This window comes from Homalodisca vitripennis, chromosome X, assembly GCF_021130785.1.
Source record: "Homalodisca vitripennis isolate AUS2020 chromosome X, UT_GWSS_2.1, whole genome shotgun sequence".
NCBI classification, from domain to species: domain Eukaryota; kingdom Metazoa; phylum Arthropoda; class Insecta; order Hemiptera; family Cicadellidae; genus Homalodisca; species Homalodisca vitripennis.
In genome coordinates this window covers 91682551-91706120 of record NC_060215.1, presented here as the reverse complement: position 1 = coordinate 91706120, position 23570 = coordinate 91682551, and the positions used below count along the sequence as shown (strand labels likewise).

The following is a 23570-nucleotide window of genomic DNA, read 5'->3' as shown; positions in this document are numbered from 1 at the left end:
ACATTCCTTCAATTCTTCAATGTTTCTGTAAATATTTAATTTATTAATACTTTATACAAATATATACATTACATGCATATATAACAGTTCATTTACCAATACTGAAGACTAAAACTAATAATCACTGAAACTTCTTTTGTGGACTCCAGGTTGTTGTTTATATAGGAATCGTTCAATAAACATTGTAACTCATAGAATCTGTTCCTCCTGTTTGTCATTTTTGAAGGTATTTTCAAGTCTTATTTTGCCTGTTCTAAAGGCCACAAGCTTGTGCACATATTAATGCTCACATAATAGAATATAAGAGCCATTATATGGACATTTACTTTTCACCTGTTCAGTATTGGTCCTCTACTATTTCATTCATAAAGAGTAATAAAACAGTACCTTTATAGTAGACCAAAATAGTGTTTAAAACAATTTATTACATAAACATATTTTGACAATCTAAGGGCGTACCTTCTTTCCCAAATGGTAGAATTGGCACTCACTTCAAAATTGAAGTGAAAAGTGGTTTATAATATGATTTATTGAGAGTAATTTTCTCAAAAATGTTTGTGGATGGGCACCCATACCTACTGTTAAATGGAGTTTAAGCCGTAATCTCCAGACTCCCCCAGCAATTTATCCCATCTTTATTTTTATTGACAATTAAGCCAATTATTCTATTTAAACAAAATTGTTGCTTCACCTGATAGTTTACACACCACACAGCCCTGGCATACACTTTCACTTTCCACTCCTTCATGCGGTTTAACGTTAATATAGCATCCATTGTCAGCCTGTCACATCATTCTATCTTATACTGACCAAATTATAAGTCACCAACTATTGGCTTATATAAATTGAGTAACCGTGAAAAAAAATTAAACAAACAAGAAACATATTATGACAGTTAGCAGTCTGTCTACCATTTAAATTAAATCACTTTAGAATAAGAATTTTAGGGAAATGTTATTTGTATTTGTATCATGAAATTACGGCTGCTCTGCTATGGAAGAACACTTTTGTGTGTTTTTATTATTTTAAAACTGTATTTGAAAAATGATTAATCTGAATCACAATAATGCAAACAGTGACTTGGACCTACCGTCTAAGTAGTAAACAAACAAATTATACAGCAAAACTATGAAAGTAACGTAACAATGTGATGTCAATAAGACATTAGTTGCAGAAAGATGCAAATAGTTTCAATAATTCTGTAAGATATCAACTCAGGTCAGGGGAGTTGTGATGAAAAACTAAATCGATCTTGTATAGAGAAGAATGTAAAATATACAGATGTCTAAATCAGAATATCATACTACTTATCTTTATCTCTATAGTTCGAGGTCAACGACTTAACTATTTTTAACAACGGTTACCTTATAGCTCCCTTAACCCATTGGAGACTGAGATTTTAACGCTATTGTGACAACCCAGGACTGAGTTTTTTTTTGTTTAAAAAACGTTTAATAGTTTTTTTCAGTTATGGTGGTATAACTTACCTGTAAAAAGTTTTTGTTGTGGAATTCATGTGTGGTATATATTTACAAATAATTACAAATACATTTTTACTTTTTTTAGTATTTATTTACTGTATGAAAAATTTCAAAACAGTTCTCCAAATGTAAAGGAACTTTACATTTTTTACATTGGTAAATTGTTTCTGATCGCCTTCTGTGATCATAACACACTTTACATCTTTTGGATGGTCTAGCTTTGTTTGTTGGAGGAATTTTTTCAATGAAATGTCCCCATTGTTTACATTGTAGCCTCATTGGTTGGTCTAGTGAAGGCCTCCCTCCTGTAGGCCTATCAGGAAGCTGAACTGTTGATAGTAACTGGTCAACAATGTTTAGCCTAAATTCTGAAAGATGAATTTTCTTTTTAGTGACCAAGTTGTGTACAATACTAGCATTACATAATGCAATATCAAAAAGGTAAAAAAAATATTTTTTTGTACCCTTTGGCACTCCTACGCATTACTGGAAAGGAGGAAAGTTTTTGGTCCTGCTTGTCTACCCCACACATATACTTGTTGTAATCTACAACAACATTTGGTTTGAGGCTTACTACTGGATTTTGTTTTGTTTTCTACTTTCTCGCTGAGAAGTTACTTCTTGGAAATCTGGTCTCTCGTGGTATGTTGAAAGCATTGTCACATCCTTCCTATCTTTCCATTTCAGACACAACATGTTATTACTTGAGCGAAATGTTATTTCTCCTTTCTTCAGTTTTTCTTTTTTTATTTCCTTGGGAACATTTTTTCTATTGGCTCTCAATGTACCAATGCAATAAGTATCTCTGTTTAGGAGCTCCAAAAAAAAGGTTTGGCGATGAATACCAATTGTCCATAAACATAAGTCGACCTTCACCAACTAAGTCTTCTGTCATTGTCAAAACAACTTGTTCACTAACTAGCATTGTAGTGTCATTGGTAATTTCCTTCCCAGTGTATATCTTGAAATTGTAGCAGTACCCTGTTACAGAATCACATACCTTATAAATCTTAATTCCAAACCTAGCCCTTTTTGAAGGGTTGAATTGGATGTAGGCTAACCTTCCTCGGAAGGACATCAAACTTTCGTCAATACAACAAAACTTTCCAGGTTTGAATACCCTTTTGAATGATGACAAAAGTAATTCAACAACTGGTCGGATTTTCCTTAGTTTGTCAGTTTGCAGAAGTGAGGATGAAAAGTGTAAGTATCTAGAAATAGATTTGAATCTGTCGCGTGACATAACCTCACTATAGATAGGACAATGAATTATTTGTCTGCGAGACCAATAGTCAGTTACTTTTTGTTTTGGGTTTTGTGACATCAAAACAACAAGGCTAAAGTAAGCCTTCATTTCATCCTTGGTTACATCAGTCCAATTATTATTAGGCCTAACATCACCTCCACCAAGAATTTTCTCCCTAGCATACTTGTTAGTTTCACTTACAACTTTATCCCAGAACTCATTGGTTAGAAATTGATTCAATACATCTAGCTCTGTACAATCAGCATTCAATTGCCTGGAAACAATTGGATTTATACCTGAATTTCCAGTAAAGTTGATTTGCCTTACTGTGTTTGTGTCATTTGTCCAGGTCCAAGTTTGGAGGTTAGGCCTATTGTCATTGTCGTCATCGTCATCACTACTATCACTTCGCCCGTCATTGTCACTGATTTCATCATTATCGTCATTGATATTCACAGTTTCGCCATCTAAATCACCACTATCACTATCACTTTCATTCAGTACATTATCCACATACGCAGATAACTCCGACGAACGGAGAAACACTTCATCGCGAGACGCCATGTTGCTCGACTGATCGCTGTTCTATTGCAAACAGTTACGGTATTCAGGTTTATGTTCGGTTTTTGCATTCAGTTTCTTGTATTCGGATGTTAGATACCGAATAATACGATTCAACTATCGATCGCTTGTTGGTGAACGGAATAACCATACAAATAACCGAGAATTATATCGATTGAACAAATCCCAAAATTCATGACGGACACTGTCCGTCATCCGTCTTTACGCGCTGTATACATGATGACGGGCAATATACGTCATCCGTCGCCAATGGGTTAATAGAAAGTGCTACAGAAAATTTGGCCTGGGTTCAATTTAGTGTGCATTTAGAGATGTTTTTGCTAGAGTTAAATTTATATTCTGCTTCTTCAGAAAAAAATAACAAATATTTTTTTAAAAGGCTATAAGTACTGGTGGCTGCGTTTTACACGTAGACGTAGGCATGCCATACGGATATATCAGCATAACACGCCATGCCATCAGATGAAATGATGATCAAATAATAGCACTAATTCAGCTCAACACACAATCCAGTTTGTTTCCTGGCTGTCATAAATCAATATGTTTGTTTACAAATTCCTACGCATTTGTATCATTTTCCTGAATTAGTGGAATTCCCATGGTCACATATCCGTATGCTGCATTTTAAGGGTTAATTGGAATCACTCTCAAGAATGATATTATTACTAACTAAATATATCTTGGATTATAATTTTTACAAATTTCTAGAATTGTTAAACAAACTGGAATGACCTTTAAAGATTTGTTCAGAAACTGAAGTTTTGTTGTTTCCCAATGCATCTGTATTTTCCGCTCAACATTCCTATATCTATTAATCTATGGAATCTAATTTATCTATTACTGACCAAACCGATTTCAACTTATCAATATTCTACCAAGCATTCATTATTGGCATAATGTATTGTAAAAATATATAAGTAACAAAATTATTTATTTGCTTTTTATCACATAACTTTTAAATACTGATGAATTAAAATAATGGGTATAGACAATTTTGTTTAATACAATTACTGTTGTTTCATTAATCCTAAAACTCTGGAATACGAAACATTGGTCTGTGATGCAAATCTTGATGTTGGTATGTTGTGTTATATTTGCTTTTAACATGGTGTATCAGAGCGTTATTGTCAGTGTTACCAGTATAATATTTAATGCATATCACTGAATTTGGTACTCTAGTTGGGCATTGGTTTCAAAATCATCGTTGTGCTTCCTACAGAGGTTACAGGTGTTGTATATGGCCAAGCTAACCACCTGGACTTAGTGAGAAATTAACAAATATTTTTCCAAACCTTGTAAGAGAAACACCTCGGCCAGTTTGGAGTAGGTTATTGTACCATTTGGCCGAATTTATTGTGACAACAACATGCTAGACTTCAACAAAGAATTAAAGTATATTTTTCAATAAAGAATTATTAGTTTCAAAAAGCAAACATGATTCTGAATTAGATTTTCATATTAAAAAGGATGTAAGCTAACCACATTTGGTAAACAAATAATTCTTTTAGGTCAACCACATGGCGACCACAAGGATTGGTAGGAACTTGGGTTTGGCACACAAAGTCCTTGGCAGCCAACAGTACTAAGCAATAGAAAACCTTGAAATCTAAAATAGGGAACTGAAGTGGGGCTTCAGGTTCAGGGTGGTGCTATCCGGAGTATGTAAGCTCAGAAAGAGTAACAAGCACAAGACTGCATGCTGATTTTCTTATGTGTTGATCTCTAAAAAAATTGTATTTCCCTCTCACAAACATCAAGCAGCATGATGCAAAAGTTAATGATTCACTGAGTCAGATGTAAGTGACTTACAGTCCAACCATAAAAAAAAAAAACAAGTTCGCAAGGACTCTCATGTGGACCACAGCCATGACCAAACTGTGTTTGTTCGGATAATTTTTAAACATTGCCAATATTAAACAAACTGATTAATTGAACTTATTAATAACTTTATTAATAGTTAGACAACATACAATTACAAATTGGGATTGAAACCAGAATTGAGAATCTAGAATAACAACAAACAAACAAATTAAGTTGGAACGAAAATCAAAATGTACAATGTTTATGAGTTTTCACTATATTAAATTAAAATTTTAATTTTAATGTTAGAAATACGTGTGTATGCAGTGTATCACTTAAAAAACATCTTACATCATTTTAAAATGTAAAACTTTTAAAACCATATACCCTGTTCATCTCTGCTCGGCTCTTTGTGAACATAACTTCTGAAGACGTTAACAATGAGTGTCAACTAACTGTGTAGTCATTGTGTTGAAGCTGGATTCCATGTTCTGCAACATCACTGACATCTATGAACTGACAGTCACTCTCTTGGGGCTGGTGGAGGATATGTTGGAGATGAGTGAGGAAAAGCAAGTTCCAACTATAGGCAGCTGCTTTGAGGAACTAGCAGAGGTACGTTTGATTATGTTATAACTTTCTAACTATATCAATTAATTATCAATGAGAAATGTTAATTTTAGAACCTTACTTTGAGTGTATGTATAAACTTTTTCCACTCAACTATGTTACTCAGAGATTAAGGTTTGTTTAAATTTTTGGGGATTTTATCCTCATGAAGAAGTTACACTCACATTGCTATTGTTTATGTTTAATGAAGAGAGCAAAAAGTTACATTCTACTCAGCATGAGCGTTTAGAAAAGGTAAGAAGAGCAATCTTACCTTTTCCAAAATGGGAGTTTATTCCTCTTCTTCATGACATAGAGACATTAAAATAAAAATATGGGATGTTTGTGCCGTTAAGATACCCAATGCCTGTGATGGATTTGTCAACTATGGCTGAATCACTCGTTTTTTCTGTGGTTGACAAAGTGTCTTTTATCTCATTCGTGTCAATTTTAATATCTCTATGTTAACCCTTCAATGTGGGGATTTCCTGGAGCCCACCAACTGCCTGCTGCGGTAGTTTTATGTGCTAATGATCATAGATTGCTATGTTTTAGTTATAATTACATTATGTACCTCTTGTAAATATTGTAACATTTTATTTTATTAATTTATCTTACATCTAATAAAAACAGTTGTTTAGGTTACAATATTAATTAATATTGAATATTATTCATATCAAGATGAAAAATTACCAGTCAAAAATTTGATTTGGTGTGATAGTTCTTGAAGCAGGTTCCCACACACATTGCAGCCTGGCAATCAGGGCACCAAAATCTTGTTTCTTTCCTTTTTCCTTGTTTGGAACATACCACACAAACTCTGTATGGCTTGTACGATTATTACTTATCCTTCTTAGTTGTATCCATAACGATATTAGCTCTCGGTGGTAACGATGGTAGTTATTTATAGAATGGTTATAAATAACCACAATGGACAATGATATACGTGAGTGGTACATTGTCGCTGAAAAGTACTTTTATAAAACTAAAATAAAATTATATTGCGCCAGTCGGCCGTCTCATTGGCCCCGTCATTCGTGACAATATATGCATCCGGGTCCCCAATTAACTGTATAGGATTTCTTTTCTATAGGTAGTATATTTTCGATGAAATGCCTCTCAATTAGGTGTTTTGGTTTAGGCTCAATGGAAGGGTGCCCATAGACTGACCTCTTGACTTCTGAGCGATACTTTTCAATAAGACCCTTGATTAGTTCTAGTCTTACAGAAATATGCTCAGACTTCTCATTCCGACTCTTCCAGATGATAAATGTGTTCAGTACACTTATGTTCAAAAGTCTCTTGAGTACCACTTTAGGTTTTTCTTTCTTTCCAAAAGAAAGCTATGAAGCAACTGATCCCTGAGGTCAATTCCCCCCATATGTCTATTATAATAAAAAAATAATTAGGACTAAAGTCTATCTCACTGCCACAGTCTGACAGTTGGTCATTTAGCCAGTCGGCTATTTGGTCACTGCCATTTGACATTGTGATATTTTTACGTTTTATAAACAATAAAGAAATGTCTAAAATTTATAAATTATAAAAACACTCACCCTAAATTGTTAAAATTATCCATAAAAACAACTAACTTTCACAGATAGGCCTAGGCCTATATCACTCACAAACACACATTCACTAAATTACTACCATTATTATTTACACTTACTGAAGAATGTAATAGTATTATTTAGGATCAAAATAATAACCATTACGTCTAGTAACAACTATAAAAACAATATAAAACAATTAATATTATACAAGATCTAATAAAACACAGTGTAAACACAAGCCGGTCAGCAATAAACAACAACAGACACGATGTATTGGAATATTGCAAGACAGCTGACTGAGTCATCTGTTTGGTATAGGTTTAGAACAGCTGAATAAAAAAAAATATTCTGTGAATACGAAAATCAAGAATGGAATTTCCTCTTTCTAACAATATAAAACATCGCTTGAAGTAGTTCAAACTATCACCGCTAGATCGTGTAGGCGTATGGTCTGCACGAAAACGTGGCGTTCACGTGAAACCACCGCAACGGGCTTCGTTAGTCAGCCGTGAATCTTACGTGGAAACACGTTGAAGGGTTAAAAAGAAGAGAAATAACCTTCAAATTTGGTAAATGTAAGCTTATAGTGCAACATGCTGTTACGTTATACAACAATAGTAAATCATTCCATAGATTATTTTCTTACAGGTGGGTGAAGACATGTAGTAGACATACATTTTAAATTTCGTTAGATGTAGTTTCATGACCATCCCCAAACTTATGTTTGACATTATCACTCAAGAATATTATTATGAAATCTCCAAACTGTGAAATCAGACTAGAAAGAATTATATTGATTTTGATAACTTTATTCCAAAATCATTAATTCCTTTTATTGATAATTCTCCTTACATTTTATGATATTTCTGTAGGGCTAGGTATACTATAATAAAATATTGTTGATGAAAAAACAAGTAATACTTATTGAACAAGAAAGAAACTAAATTAAAATTTCATTGGTGTGTTTTCATTAAAAGATATGACTATTTAACACATTTGTGAATGTTCCCATTACGTAATTTCTGTATATGATACCAGATACATTTGATTATTGTCATGATTTGCAGGCAGCAGAGTTTGACGTGTATGGGAAATATGCTAAAGATATAGTCCATTCGGGCTGTAGGGAAGCACTATCCAGTCTCATTGCCAAGCCTGATGTATCCAATGCCCTACAGTCTGCTGGACACGGTTTCAGAGAAGCTGTAAAGTACTACCTACCCAAACTTCTCTTGGCCCCTGTCTGGCATTGTTTCCTGTATTTCGAGTACATTAAGGTAATTTAAAGATTAGCTTATAATTTATATGAAGTAAAGTTATGAACTTGAAAAGCAGTCAATTTAAGGCATTAAAAAAACCTGGCCAAGAAAGACTAGCTGTCTTCTGCAGAAAATGCTGTATGTTATGATGAAAAACAAACAACAAGCTGGTGGAATGGATGGTAGGAATGTGTTATGGTTGTTGTTCACAGACCTAGTGTCACATGGTGCAGGTAATGGCAGATGTTGCCTGCACCACCAGGTAAGTTCATAATCTTCTATAGGGCACATTATGATATCTCCGGGCGATTGAACATTTTATGCAATTTTACATTTTTCTGTATTTAACATTATCGGTGAGCATTGTAGATTACACCTCTTTTCAAACATACCTACTATTTTTTCTTCAAGTGAGTTAAGCCAGTAATCAGTTTTGAGTGATCACTGTGAGGAGTAGACTCCATCAAAGTTACTGTTCTGTAAGTGCCCTCATAATTACATTTTTTTATGATGGATTAAACATGGATTGGGAACGAATTCTTAGACTCATAGACAGCACTGAAAGAGAGCAAATAAGACAGCACTGAAGAGAGCAAAGAGAGTAATCATTTGTTCCAAACAATGTTGATGTGTGAGAACATTCCTATGACAATGCACATGAGGATACATACGTAGGTGATAATCCAGATAATGTTGGTCTTAAAGAATTACCAAAAAGACATTCATAAAAATAATTTACAAGAAAAGATAACTAAAAAGTATTAGAACATACTGATAAGTACTTTATTCTAAAAAGTATTGGAATATACTGACAATTATTTTCTTTTTGCTTCAATCCATACCAAAACACCAAAGAACCATTTACAGAATGAGAATGAGCTTTGTTGCTCAGTATGCTTTGAAGCAAAACTAACAATGAAGCAAAAACGCTTTGGAAAATAATTGTTGGGCTCAGATCACACTTTGTGATCTGAGCAAAGCATTTGATTGTGTTAGACCTGATATATTGGTGAACAAATTGGAATTCTATGGGTTTCGTGCAAAGAATTTGAACATGTTAAGGTCCTATCTTGCAAATCGCAAACAGGTTGTTATGGTTAATGGAGCTTATTCCCAAGTGGCTGATATAAATATAGGTGTGCCACAGGGATCTGTGTTGGGTCCTGTTTTGTTTATTATATTTATTAATGATTTAAGTTTTAATGTCTCTAGTTTTACTACTATATATGCTGATGATACCACTTTGTTAAATAGTCACACAAATTTGCTTTACTTAAACAACTTGGTAGAGACTACAATGAATGAAACTGTTAACTGGTTTAATGTAAATGGTCTCTATTTAAACGCAGAAAAAACAAAACAAATGTTAATAACTCTTAAGAATATTAATAGGCCTATATTTGAATCTGAAGTTTTTGTTAAGTTATTGGGGATAATAGTGGACAACAGGCTATCTTGGAAACAACACATTGATTATGTATGCAAGAGATTGTCTAGGGTTATTTACTTATTGTGTAATTTTAAAAAAATAGTATCACAAAGGTATATAAAAATGGCCTACTTTGCATTTTTTGAAAGTATTATTAGATATGGTTTAATAATTTGGGGTAATGGTACAGGCATTGATCAGGTGCTAGTAATCCAAAAGAAGGCTGTGAGAATTTTAGCGGATGCACCTGTGTTAGATCATTGTAAACCTTTGTTTGTAAATATTGGTGTTTTAACTGTTATAAATCTGTATATTTATGAGGTATTAGTAGATGTAAGAAAAAAGTCACACATGGTTTTGAAAAGAAATTATGTTCATCACTATAATACAAGAAATAAAGATAAGTTAAATGTAGATAGAGCTAGATTAGGTAAAACCATGAATTACCATACAACCTTAGGCATTAAAATGTTCAATTTGTTACCTTATGCTGTTCAAACTTTACCATGTCAAGTTTTTAATAATAAATTGTATTCTTGGCTAAAAAATAGACCTTTCTATAATATTAATGAATATTTTAGCTGTGAGATCGTTCATAAGGATTTTTAACTTTAGATTAGGCTAGTAATTTAAGCCTTAATATTTGACGAAGCCTATTGTAATTTTATTGAAAATTATTAATGGCCAATAAATTGTCTATTGTCTATTGTCTATAACAATGAAGTTTGATATTTACTGATGAAACAATAAATACGTTATCAGGTATGCTCAAATGTATATAAATAAAAATGGACATAAATTGACCAGGGAAAGAAATATTAAAACTTATCCATTAATAAAAGACATTATTGGACTTTATTGCTTTTTGCGGTGATAAAAATAGTGATTTGTTACTGATCGCTTGTAAAACATTGCCCAGGGCAAGCTGTTAAAATGTAAAAAATTAGAAACACTTATCTTCACTGGAAGTTTTATTGGGAGTACGTCAAGGGCATTTAACAGTTATCAATTATTATGTTCTTATAAAGATAACAGGTTGTTGGTTACTTGTCGGCAAGGATGTATATGGCATTAAATGCTAAATAAAAACGAAAATTAAATGTGTTCCAAAGGTATGAAAGTGGACTAATAATCTTATCAGGATTATAAATATTTGTTATAGTGATAGGTAACTTGTGCCTATGTACCGTGTTCATTTTAGACTACCTTTTTGGAATGGATTTGGCCTTTGGATTGGGTGTAAATTACCAGTAAGGCTATAGATAAACAATATTACTGTAATTCTTGTAAAGTGTTTTATACATTACTCTTTGAAAACATCTAAAGTGTTTTATTCTGTTATTCTGTTTTATTCTCTTTTAGTGTGGATTCTGTTAATATTAACTTAAGTATAAATAAAGATACAATAAAAATGCTGAAAAAGAATTACAGTAATATTCTTTACCTAAATGCCTATTTGGAAATGCACATATAAACAAAAAGGAGACTATAAGAAGCATATGCTTAGACTCATATTAACACACTCACAATAACAAGTATTTTACTGATAAAAGTCTTTAATCAATAATAAATTACTTAAGTCCCTGTTGATGTTTTAAAATTGTAGAAGTTGACTTGATTTAATCCTGAACTAGCATACTTAAAACCAAAGGCACAATTTTAACTGCAGAGATTGTGCATTGTTCCTCTTATAACCTCAATCATGGAAAGAAAGCGAAGTGCAAACATCAGGTCTCAATACCTTGAAGTAGGTCATCTTTATTCTACAGCTAAACTTAAACAATGAAACCTGTTCGGCTCACTTCTTGCTCAATTTATTATGTCCTTAAAGTAACAGTTCTAGCTCATCGAACAAACATCAGGCTTAAAATCTTATTCTTAATTTCATAAAATAACGAGTAAACAAGTTGAAATTTTTACAATTGCTATTACTTGGAAATATAAAATAGTATAAATGGGGTATAATGTCTAGGACCTGTCAGAGTTAACACCTGTGGATGAAGACAGAGAGAGCTTGGAACAGGTAGAAGGGCTCCTTCGACCTCTTCAAATGGATCTCAGCAAAACTATGACCAATGTTCCTAAGAGGTAACTCTCATTTAGTTAATCAGTTTATGAAACACATTCATTCTTTTTGTCATTAAGACTTTTGAGTACTAAGTTGCAGAAGTATTTTTCCTTGAACACTCATTTAAAGATTCTTCATTTCACATTGTGAAACATAGTCTTTTGTCTTGCTGCTAAGTTAAACATTTTTACTTTAACATCACTACTTTACTGTAGCACGTTGATCACTGTTGTTTGATTTTATTTTTAATGAATTGTATACAAATTTAAAACACTAGAAAGTTTGTATACACAGTGTTGATTTATTTGTATTAATTTAGTTTAGCACTATAAGTAATTGACAATTCCTCAATTTTCATCACTTTAGAATTATGGCATCAAATTATTTTTAGATGTGCAATCAACCATTGATTTTGCTCTAGAGTGAGTTAAAATAAAGTACGTGACTCAAAAATATCAGCAATAATTATTGTTACTTGTAGAACTAATATTTTCATTTTTTATGAGATTTTTGGCTGAAAGAAATCAGCAAGTATCATGCAGAATCTTTGTATTGAGAAGTGTTGTTTTGGAAGCTTAAAGTTTTTCTTGACTTCAGCAGAACAATTTAGGCTCACAAACATAGTATAATTCTTTGAATCTACTTTGGATTTATAGGTAGTTATTAACTACAAGAGAATGATGATAACTAATAATGATTGAGTTCTTCTGGGATATGACTGATGAATTAAAAAACGTTTGCTACTAGTAAGTTTTGAAACAATAAAACATTTTACTGGATTCTTCAGTTTAAAAATAATGAACTGTTTATGACTAAATTCAGAATTATAATAACATAAGGACAAGTTTATAATTTTCAATTATCTTTTCACTTTTAAAAATGGCTCATGGTACATAAAACTATGACCTTTTATACAAACCATTTGAAGTGTTACATTGATCAATTACAGTTCTTGAAAATGAGGTTTCCCCTTGAAAATGAGGTTTTCCCCTTATTGCGATGTAGTATCATCACAGGTATGGATAATATCTCTGATTAATATCTAGTTTTCTTACATATTGAAGTTTATGGTGTGTTCGAAGATCTCTCAGGGTCTGTCATAGTGTTGTTGGTTTACAGAGAAACTGTTAGAACTCCAGGTAGAGTGAGACGTCAGGCAGCGTTGGAGAAGACTAATGAGCTACAACGCACCATTGAGGGCTGGGAGACCAAGGAGCTCAGTCAATGTTGTAATGAGCTCATCCGAGAAGATTTCCTCTGCAAGCTTAGCTCTAATGGCCGTCGTCTCACAGAGAGGAAGGTTTGTTGTCTTTATTTCAAGTAAATTAATTTTACACTGAAGAAACTTGAATTTCTGTGAACTTAACATCACTGTATAAGTTAAATATACATTTCACTCACGATGGAACATCCTTAGTAGTCAGGTTGAGTTTGAAGAGCTATTCTATGGAATAAGCAAAATGACTAGAATTAAAAACCATAAATATAACTCAGTTCGAAGTAAATTTAAAAATATCAGTTTGTGCAGTGTCAACTCAACTATCACATCTCTACCAGAAAAAAATATCCACAATTAAAATGATCTTAACCTATACATAAAGATTGTTGTATCCATTACTCTTAATGGAATGAATCAGTCAGAGTTTTGTCTGGAGGCCTTGGTCACACTTATTATTAAACAACATTTAAGCAATCCAAATCCAATGCAGTCTTAAGACTGAGTCAGCTTTTAGAAGTAAATGTTTAGTGTTATTAATAGTCTTTATATTGAGTAAATCAACTACTTAAAAAAATTGATTAAAATTTTGTTTTTAACTGATGGTTGAGGAATACCACTTTAATTGAACTAAAATTTGGGGTGCAGGGAAAATAAATATTTTATTTTTGATGGTGACTCAAGAGTAACCATTAAGTAAATCAAATTAGTGACGGCAAATTTATCTAATAACATGGTCACCAGAAAAGTGTGAATAGAAAGCAATGATCCTCTCAAATAAGAGGAATTCCCACTTTGTTGGAACTCTTAGGTTCCCTATTGAAACGTTGTAGTTATGTAACACACTAAAAACAAATCAACCACGTTTTGATAAACTAAAGATTTATCAGATAGGTATGTATAAGATCTAGACACTTTCAAACTATTAAGAAAAGGAAAGTACTTTGTACAGTCTTAAGCCTTTGATTAGTAATGATGCAATAGCTGGTCAAGATGCTTCAACCCTGGAAGCATCTATCAGAAATTCTAGTGTGCACTGATTTTTGTAAGTTTTAAAGGGTTTCTTTGTAAATTTCATATAATATCTTATATGTAGTATATGATACAGTGTTATATTTATTTTTTCTTGTTAAGAATCAAAGCATAAAAGCTACATAGTTCTAAAGTAAAAGTAAAAATAAATTGATTTTTACAACATACCTTATATATTGTATTTAGTATTTGACATGTGAAACAAATATATTACATGAAATTATCTGCATTATAATAAAATATAAGATGTTTCAAAAGTCTGAAATGGCCAAATTATAGGAAATTTAGTTTTGAACACAAAAATATATAGCGGTATGGGATTCAGAAATAAAAAAATGGACATAATTTTTATATTTACAGAGAAAAGAGGAAAGTGGCAAACTTTTACCCATTCTCAGTTGCTAAGCAACAATGAAATAACCATAATAAAATTTACTGTCATGCAAATTAATGTGTTTTTTATGCTTTTCTTTATCAAGTTAGCTGATGTATAATAGTGTGTAACTCAGTTTTTTTTACTAAAACTAACAAAACACAAAAAAGAAAACAAGATATAACACTTCTGCTTCATTCAGAATCAACAAAATCATGCATGTCAGATTCCATTTTAACGTCATGAATATCACTTTATCTACAAAGATCAACCATTCTGAACTATTATATAATGAGCGGTGTATGATACAACTTGGCTCAATTCAAATAAAAACAAGAACGAAATGATTTGTTTACAAACAACAATCTCTGATGCACTGAGGTTAACAAGTAGATCACATCTGGTAAAACAAGGGAAAAGAAAATCAAAGACCACTAAATATTAAAATCAACACGTAGGCTTTAGATTTATGTATAATTTAAAGGCCTTTGAGTGGTAATAATGCTTTTAGCGGTAAAATACAAATTCCCCCTTTTGGGGGCCAGTGCACTTTGGAAGTTATGCGATTGACACCAAATGGGTTGATCACCGCTTCCAGGGTTAAGCCAACGGTAGTAATGACATCACTGTTATGTTTTTCTATTTATCTTAAAGCAGTGTGAATGTATACATTGCGATCTACATTTTTTTAGTGGACTACTCTGCCATCCCTCATCAATTTTAAAAACAACTTGTAATTTGAATCACATCCACTAGGTGTTAGAAGCTTAACAATCTGCCTTCATCACTGTTAGTTTCATGGCGACCAGCAACACGGTTCTGGATTAGAGTTATGTCTTTGTGAATAATAACTTAATATTTTAGCATAAAGCTTTAAAATTAATTGAAGAAAGTATTTAGAAAGCTTCCTATTACAGACTACCAAATTTGGGGTTTTTAAAAAAGGTTCTTGTATATAAAAAAAGTGGTTGAATGATATTTTCTCTCAAAGTATCATACTTTCTGCACATTAAAATATAATGTACCAATATAGTGACAAAAAATTAATTTTACAAATAAAAAAAATCACTTATTGAGCCTGTTGGATGTTTAGAAAGTTACTGCTCAAAGGGCCAATTGTAGTGGTTGAGTCTAACTGTGACTCTAGGCTACGAGGATTTATTAACACTAAAATGTGTTATACAACTGTGAGCACAAACGTTCCTCCTAATTTAGATACATGCTTTAATGTGTTATCTTTATATGTAAGAAGGTCAATGTCATACAGTGCACAATCTGCTATGTATAATCCCTGAATCTTACTAGCCCCAATATATCTAGATGCGTAACGGTTCTTGAATGCAATAATTGCAGGTGTTCCTGTTTGATGGTGTACTGGTACTGTGCAAACCTAACAACAAGCGAACATCAGTCTCTGTGACTGCTCAGCTCAGCAGCTCCACCCCTGGCGAGTATCGACTCAAGGAGAAGTTCTATATCCGTAAGATTGAGATCATCGACAGAGAAGATACTGAAGGTTTGTATCATTGTTGTTTTATTTTTTGCAAGTCTTTGATTGAATTGCCAAAGACAACTGTATTTGTTTGCTTTCCTTGTAAATTAATTTTTTATTTTTATATATTTACTAATTATTGGTATTTTATAACATTATATGAAAGTAATGGTGATACTTAACCCTTTGAGTGCCACAGCGTCGCTAATTTTGACGGTACGAAAAGTGCATAAAGTGCCAGCGTCGCCAATTTTGACGTTTCGTATTTCGATAATATTTTATATAGTACAAGATTATTTTGGCCAAATAATCAGACGGCTGTATTCAATAGGTTCCAAACTATCAATAAATACGAGTTTTATGTTCTTTCTCTACTATTTTATCTGCGAAACTTACATTGTTTGGGTACTTATCAAGAAGCCACTATTTTTGGACGAGTTTTCCTTATCGGGGACAAAATAAATTACAGTATTAAAAACAACTGACTTTATTTAACCTATTTTGGAATTTACAAGTTATTACGACAATCAATTAAATTAAAACTATAAGAACAACGTTTCATTATTCGAAAATGTCAGGTCATTCGTGTGTCTATTTGGAGACGATTTGGAGATAGGAAGTATGACTCATCGAGTATTTGTCGATTCATTATGGAAGAAGGAAAGTATAATGAAGTTTATTTTTATCTCTGATTGGGAAAACTCGTCCAAAAATAGTGGGCTGTGATAAGTACCTGTACGATGATTCTGTCTTCCAGTCACGCGACGTAGCGGACGAGTACCGTGTTGCGTAACGGCCTTTCTTGTTGTTTATGTGCCGATAACCAAGCATTTGAGTAAATACAAAATAAAATAGTAACTTATACAGTATTTTACTGTATTTCTTTACAAAAGTAATGTATGATTTGATTTGTGTTCAAGCGAAAAACGTGAATTTTCAGTGTAAATATTATTAGGGTTATTATTTAGTAAATGTAAACTTTTATGTAAATATGTTAGCAAGTATTTGTTTCTAAATCTACTAATCATATTTATTTGTGTTGTATTAATGTTTTATTAGATTTATTGGGAAAACTACATCATTACTAAGTAATTTCTAAACTCTGACAAATGAAGTAAAGTTTATAAAATGTCGGTACCGGGTAGCATTTTGTTAATACATATAATGCCATGTTTTTAAAATTCTAGAATAAGATATTACACATAGGTTTTTATTTAGAATCATATGGCCTTTATCATGGTATAAAGATAAAAAATCTTAAAAATACCGTATACACACAAATTAGGTCAAAACTTAACTTTTTATACAAAAGTAAAAAACTTTTTTTATAAATACTAAAATTTTTATATTTTTATAAACCAAATTTTATTTGTAACGATATGTATCATATTCTGCATTTAATAAGAAAAAAAACAACAACAAAATGATGGAAATCTGTTTGGTAGTTATTTTACAACAGCCTTTTTCCCAAAAGCTTACAAATATGCGAAAAACAGCGTGGCACTTTATGCATATGCCTTTGGAAAATACCCGTGGCACTCAAAGGGTTAATATGAAATATATGAGAAATCAATAAATTCTTTCAAGAATTAGTTTTTTTTAGTTTGTCAGCAAAACACACACACACACACACATACATATATATATATATATATATATATATATATATATATATATACATATATATATAAAATGACAATGCAACATGTATATTGCCCGGTTTAATTTACCTGACTCCCAAATGGGATATGTTTAATACATGGGAAGCTGTAAACAAAATACTTGAAACCATTCCCCTCTGGTGATAATTTTATTCCACCTCCTAAAGTTCTTATGGCTATCTTGGATAACCAAAGATATTATTTCTCTAACTAGCCAAGATGTTGAACACAAACTTACTGAGAACTTTGCATTCTGAAATAACAAAATACTGCAGTAGCTGTTTGTTCATGATGAGATGAACTTCAAAATTTTCACAGCATGTAAATCACTTGAAATAATTTTATTTTTGTTAAGCTTTTCTATAGATCATGCTATTGAGAAGAACATAATATTATATTGTACATCATAACATGATGTGATATATTATGATATTATAATAATATTATATTATATTGTATGATATTATATTGTACAACATTCTACTGTTTATTTGACCATTGTTGGGAAGAATAATGAAATAATAATAAAAATGTCAAAACAACCAATTGAGGAAGCAATTAACCTAGCCTCTCTAGGGCCGAATGTTTGAATTGATTTTGTACAAAAATGCATGCGTGTACTAAAATATTAATAGAATGAGTTTTGATACAGATAAATTATTCAATTTTTCAAGACATTTTAGTCTATTTGGTTGCTCTACAATACGGTTGCTCTAAAACAAAAAAATCAAAAACAACTGTCAATATTCTATTACTCTTTTGATTATCTGTTTTAATATTTTTTTATTCAAAACAGCACAATGTTTTTACATAGAAAACCAGTTTTTATTGGATTACTTAACTATAAAGCATTAAAACAAAACAATCAAAATTCATTTACATTTTTTCACTTTTGATGTTTTTATGATAATCTTCTGATTTAGTTGTCTGGGAGATGAGATAAAACTGTTTGTTACATTCAATGGTTATTATTGCAATTATAATGTAAATAAACTATTTACATTACTGTATATACAATGATCATTCATTTACTTTTTATAATTCACTTTTGTGTCAGTCTTTGAGTATCTCAATATCACTTTCCAAGTATCTGTCTACTTCTGAAGTACGCAAATTGTCTTGTTCCACGAGGTAGTGGAAGAACTAAAAACTCGTTCAACAACTATAAATAGTTCAAACACTAAACATTGAGAACACGATACATATAATGTAAGCAGAACATTGAAGTGACGAAAATTGAGCATATGTCAAAATGTAAACAATAACAAAAAAAGCTATTAGTTGTGGTTCCAGTGTGCAAACATAACAAATCGAAACGGAATGATTGCTCATAAGGATGCAGGAGGGTACAAAACTGCGATCTAGTGGGAAAACAAACAAATACGTGATTGTTAGCGTCTAGAAAGAGCACTACGAGTGCTGTTTGGGCAAGATTATTCAGTCCCGCTCGGCTGCAACGAGTGACGCTCAGGCAATTTCCTCATTGGGTTAAGCCACTCCATTAATTTATAAGAAAGATTATTAATTTACAAATAAATACTTGTAGGAACATTGAGCAAACAATGAAATGTTTACTAATTTAAAATAGAGAAAGTAATATCGAAGACCTTGCTTAATATCGAATTCATGGATTAAAACAGTTTAGCACAATTAAAACAGTTTAGGATTTTTAGCCACTTTACCAAAGTAACATCTAAAACTTTTTCTGGGAACTTGTTAAAAAGTATTATTCCTAAAAACATACAACTACTTTTAAATACTATCTAATCTAGTTAATAGCAGATCTAGTAAATAATTCTCTCTTCGGTAGTGTAGGTATGCCTCTGGTCTCTTTGTAAAGCTATGTAAAGTTTTTTTTAACTTGAAGTAATAAAATATAAAACCAGGCAAAGTCACAATATTTTAAATTCTCTTAATATTGGTAAAAATATTCTTGCTTAGAAACATTCTACACAACACCTACACAAATACTTCTTCTGCTAAATAATTACTTTTTTTTATTGCACCGCTGCCCAAAAAGTAATACCATACTGTGAAAAAAGGAATCTGTGCCATTATCAATATTTCTTGAGCAAAACAAACTCATTAATGCTTTCTGTAGATTTTTAATACAATATTTTACTGAACACAAGAACTCCATATACCACCTCCTAGTGTCAATGACGGACTTAAAGGTTTTACGGTGCCCTCCAGTGTCAAACAAATGTTTCTGTGCCACTGTCAGAATAGCATTAAATAAAGTAGAGTCCATCCACGCAATTTAAACAGTGACATTTACACTCCCTCTAAGTTTAAACCATCAGTTGAATTGTCAAGTGATGTAGCTCACCACTTCTCCCATCTTTGTCCCTACTTTGTCAAAATCACAAGGAAGGATATTCAGAGCCCAAGCAGTATGCCTATTGCCCATTTGAAACTGACACCACTGTTGTGGCTGGGGATGAAGACTTTGCCAAATTTCATCAAGCCTTGTATTGAACCAGGAGTAGTAAACACTAAAGAGGGAGCACCTAGTCCACCATAATATTTTTGTGCAGCCAAATCAATCACAAGAACCAGAGCACGAACAGAGCTATCCAGCAATCTCTACTATTTTTATGTTACCCTACTGAACATAAGACTATTAAAGAAAAGGAAGAAGAAAGGAATTTAAAATTTTCAAGCATTGCTGTAGCCTTGAAGGAATTTTAGTCAGCCAGTGACAAGAGACTATGCTAGATGAGCAATAGGACATTTTGAATTTGAATAGATTTAGCTTGGGAAAGTTTGATTGAGCTACCCTTTTTAACCCACTTGCTAACCCCATTTACTGAAGTAAAACACATTTTGCTCTTTCACCTCTTCCACACAGAATACTAAAGAAATAAAATTGTTAAACTAAATTTTAAGTTGTGGTTGTGCTCATCTGTTTCAGAATTGAAACATGCATTTGAGATAGCGCCAAGAGTCCAGCCAAATGTGACCCTTGTAGCAAAGTCCACTGAAGATAAAAATAACTGGATGGCTGATCTGGTCATGCTCAACACTAAAAGGTACACTTAATGTTTTTTTTCTTTTTAATATAAACTTTCGTTTTCCTACTGAAAACGTTTATTAGTTTATTTAAAATACAACAAGAAAAATAGTGTATAAATTATGGAATTTATCAATGTACAATTAGTTTGTATATCAAAATGATCAAAGTGCTATAATTTTAAATTAAAACACTGTGATAAATATTTGAAACTCAAAACTGGATAAATATTTTGTCAGTAGTACATATACGTACCATTGATTTAAAATGATATTGTTTTGGATAATGCAAGAAACATTAAAAAAAAGGTGTTAAGCTGTCTCAATTTGTTAAGGAGTATATTATTTCAATGACAAAATAAATTAAATACTTGAAGGCTATTGTGTAAATCCTTAGTTAAGAACTTATTTGAAATATATTTTAATGCTAAATATTTGCTATTTTTATTTAGATTTACCTATTAAGCAAATGCTTGGTTCCCAAATGTAAATATTACATTAAGTAATTAATATGAAAAGAAGCGTAAGTAAAGGTTTGTTTTAGAATGTCTGAATTAGCTTGTCTTGTTTAGAAATCTGTATATTGTGTCACTATGTACCTTGTGGTTTTTTTTATCAGATGTACTTCCCATGTTGGTCACTGACAATTGTTTTCCCACATATATGCGTTGTACTTGTGGTAAATCAAAGTGAAACCTGGCCATGTTGCCAGTTTCTGTGGTTTCTCTGAGGATAGATCTACTGCATCTGCTGTACCTACTGATAATGTTATTTGGTGTAGTTGTTGACACAAATTTTCTCTGGTCATTTGATTATAATTTTTGTTTGGAAATTAACTGTATAATGTTTTAAAAAATTAAATATTTCCAAATAAGCTAAGCTATTTTATGCTTTTAATGTGTTACATCATATAATAATATTTTATATATGAATATAAAAAACCTATGAGCGTTAAAAAGTTAATAGAATCACCATTTTTAAAATGTTTTATTTAAAGGTTAGAAGTGAAGTAAATAGAAACTGTAGAAGCTATGTTAAATTTAAAGTTTGTGATCCGAACATGGTGAAGTGTAGGTAAGACTTTGAATAAGGAATTTTTAAGTTTTATTTAAGACTAATATAGTTTTAATCATGGTGTGGGAAGAGTTGGAGTTTATAATCAAACAGAAATCAATTAAACAACATGTTATGCACTGGAAAGGGATAACACGTTTCAACCGAATTTACAGTACATACCAGCTGTAAACATATATGTATGTGCAAACATATATAGTAAATGCTAAAGATGTTATATTTACACATAAAAGAATGTTCAGAGTGACTCAATCTATATTATTATAATTTGTAGTCCTGGGCATGAGCAAAGCATTAAAAAAAATAAAGATATATATATATATATATATATATATATATATATATTTCTATATATTTTCTATCAATTTGTTAGTATGAGATACTGTGCCACTCAGACAGAATCCAGTAGATAAGACAGTTCTGACAATATTTCCATTGTTGCAGCATGCTGGAGCGCACTCTAGATAGTATATTGTTGGGTGAAGAGAAGAAACATCCTCTGCTACTACCTCAACCAGAGATATACCGCTTCTCAACTGCAGACTCGAGCTCCAATATTGTCTTAGAAGAACGTGAAAATGCAGGAGTTCCTCTTATAAAGGTATCAGTATGTTCCTTAAATTTATCATCATTGAAATAATTTCTATTTGTACTTTTTAATACGAGAGTTTTGAAAAATGAATTGGGTATTCTTACCTCCACCATATTCAAAATCAACCGATGAAGTTTTATCAATCGTTACATGTTTCAGAGATAACACTCCATCATCAGACTAAAGTATAAAATTGAATTCGCTGAATGTCTTTATTACTTTAGTGAAATGAGGATTTTGATAGGATAGGAATAGAAGGCTTACCTTTACCAGACTGGAAGGGTATTGCCATTTTTCTTCATAGATATATATTTTTTTAAACATACCCAAAATATGGAATATTTTGTGCCCAATGAGTAATTTTAATCACATACGTTCTGTTTGAAGTATCTAGTGTTGTCAAATTGCAGAAACAAAAAAGAACAAATAGGTTGCACTTCAACAACTTATTAAAACCTCCATTTAAATGTAGCTTTTGCCCTCCTAATCACAAAAACTTTTTATTTTATATGTTTTTTATATATTTTGTACAACAATTTTAATTCAGTATGATGTATATAAAAAACTATTTTCTAAAATTTTTAAATAGCATTTTTTTCAAAATTTGCATTCTATATATTTGTATTAATTGTTTGTCACTTATATGGCTGGAAAAAACTTATGCAAAGGAAAGTATTTAATCAAATGTTATAAAACATTTTTGTACTTCATAGTATTTTCGTACTTAAATGTAAGTATTTGAAAGATTTTTATATGCAAAATACAAAATACAAGTAGTCTTTAATGTGAGTTATTAATTTTAGCTGTATTTCCCACCATATCTGTATTATATGCAGTCTCTAATACCGTGTTTTTCTATAATACCACAATATTTACTACGGTATGTGCTGCAAATAGTGAAATATAAATTTAGTTCCTTAATATATATATATATATACATACATATATTCAAGGATTGGTTGGAAAGAAAGGCATCTATACGCTGAATGTGTGATGGTAGTGGTGTGATCTGGGTGGTGCTGTGTAGCTACGTTTAGTATGCATCTGATAATGTCACAATATGTCACTAAGCCATACTAAATGCTGTACAG

General features: G+C 31.7%; 1 protein-coding gene across 1 annotated transcript in view; it reads left to right on the top strand.

The window, feature by feature from the left end:
* LOC124369384 (protein son of sevenless) overlaps positions 1–23570 on the top strand; it is a 108883-nt gene that overhangs the window by 43898 nt on the left and 41415 nt on the right. The window contains exons 6-12 of the mRNA XM_046827383.1: positions 5587–5724; positions 8339–8548; positions 11932–12047; positions 13147–13327; positions 16002–16164; positions 20716–20833; positions 22332–22488. Of these exons, the coding sequence (XP_046683339.1) occupies positions 5587–5724; positions 8339–8548; positions 11932–12047; positions 13147–13327; positions 16002–16164; positions 20716–20833; positions 22332–22488 (1083 nt within the window). The remainder of the gene's footprint in view (positions 1–5586; positions 5725–8338; positions 8549–11931; positions 12048–13146; positions 13328–16001; positions 16165–20715; positions 20834–22331; positions 22489–23570) is intronic.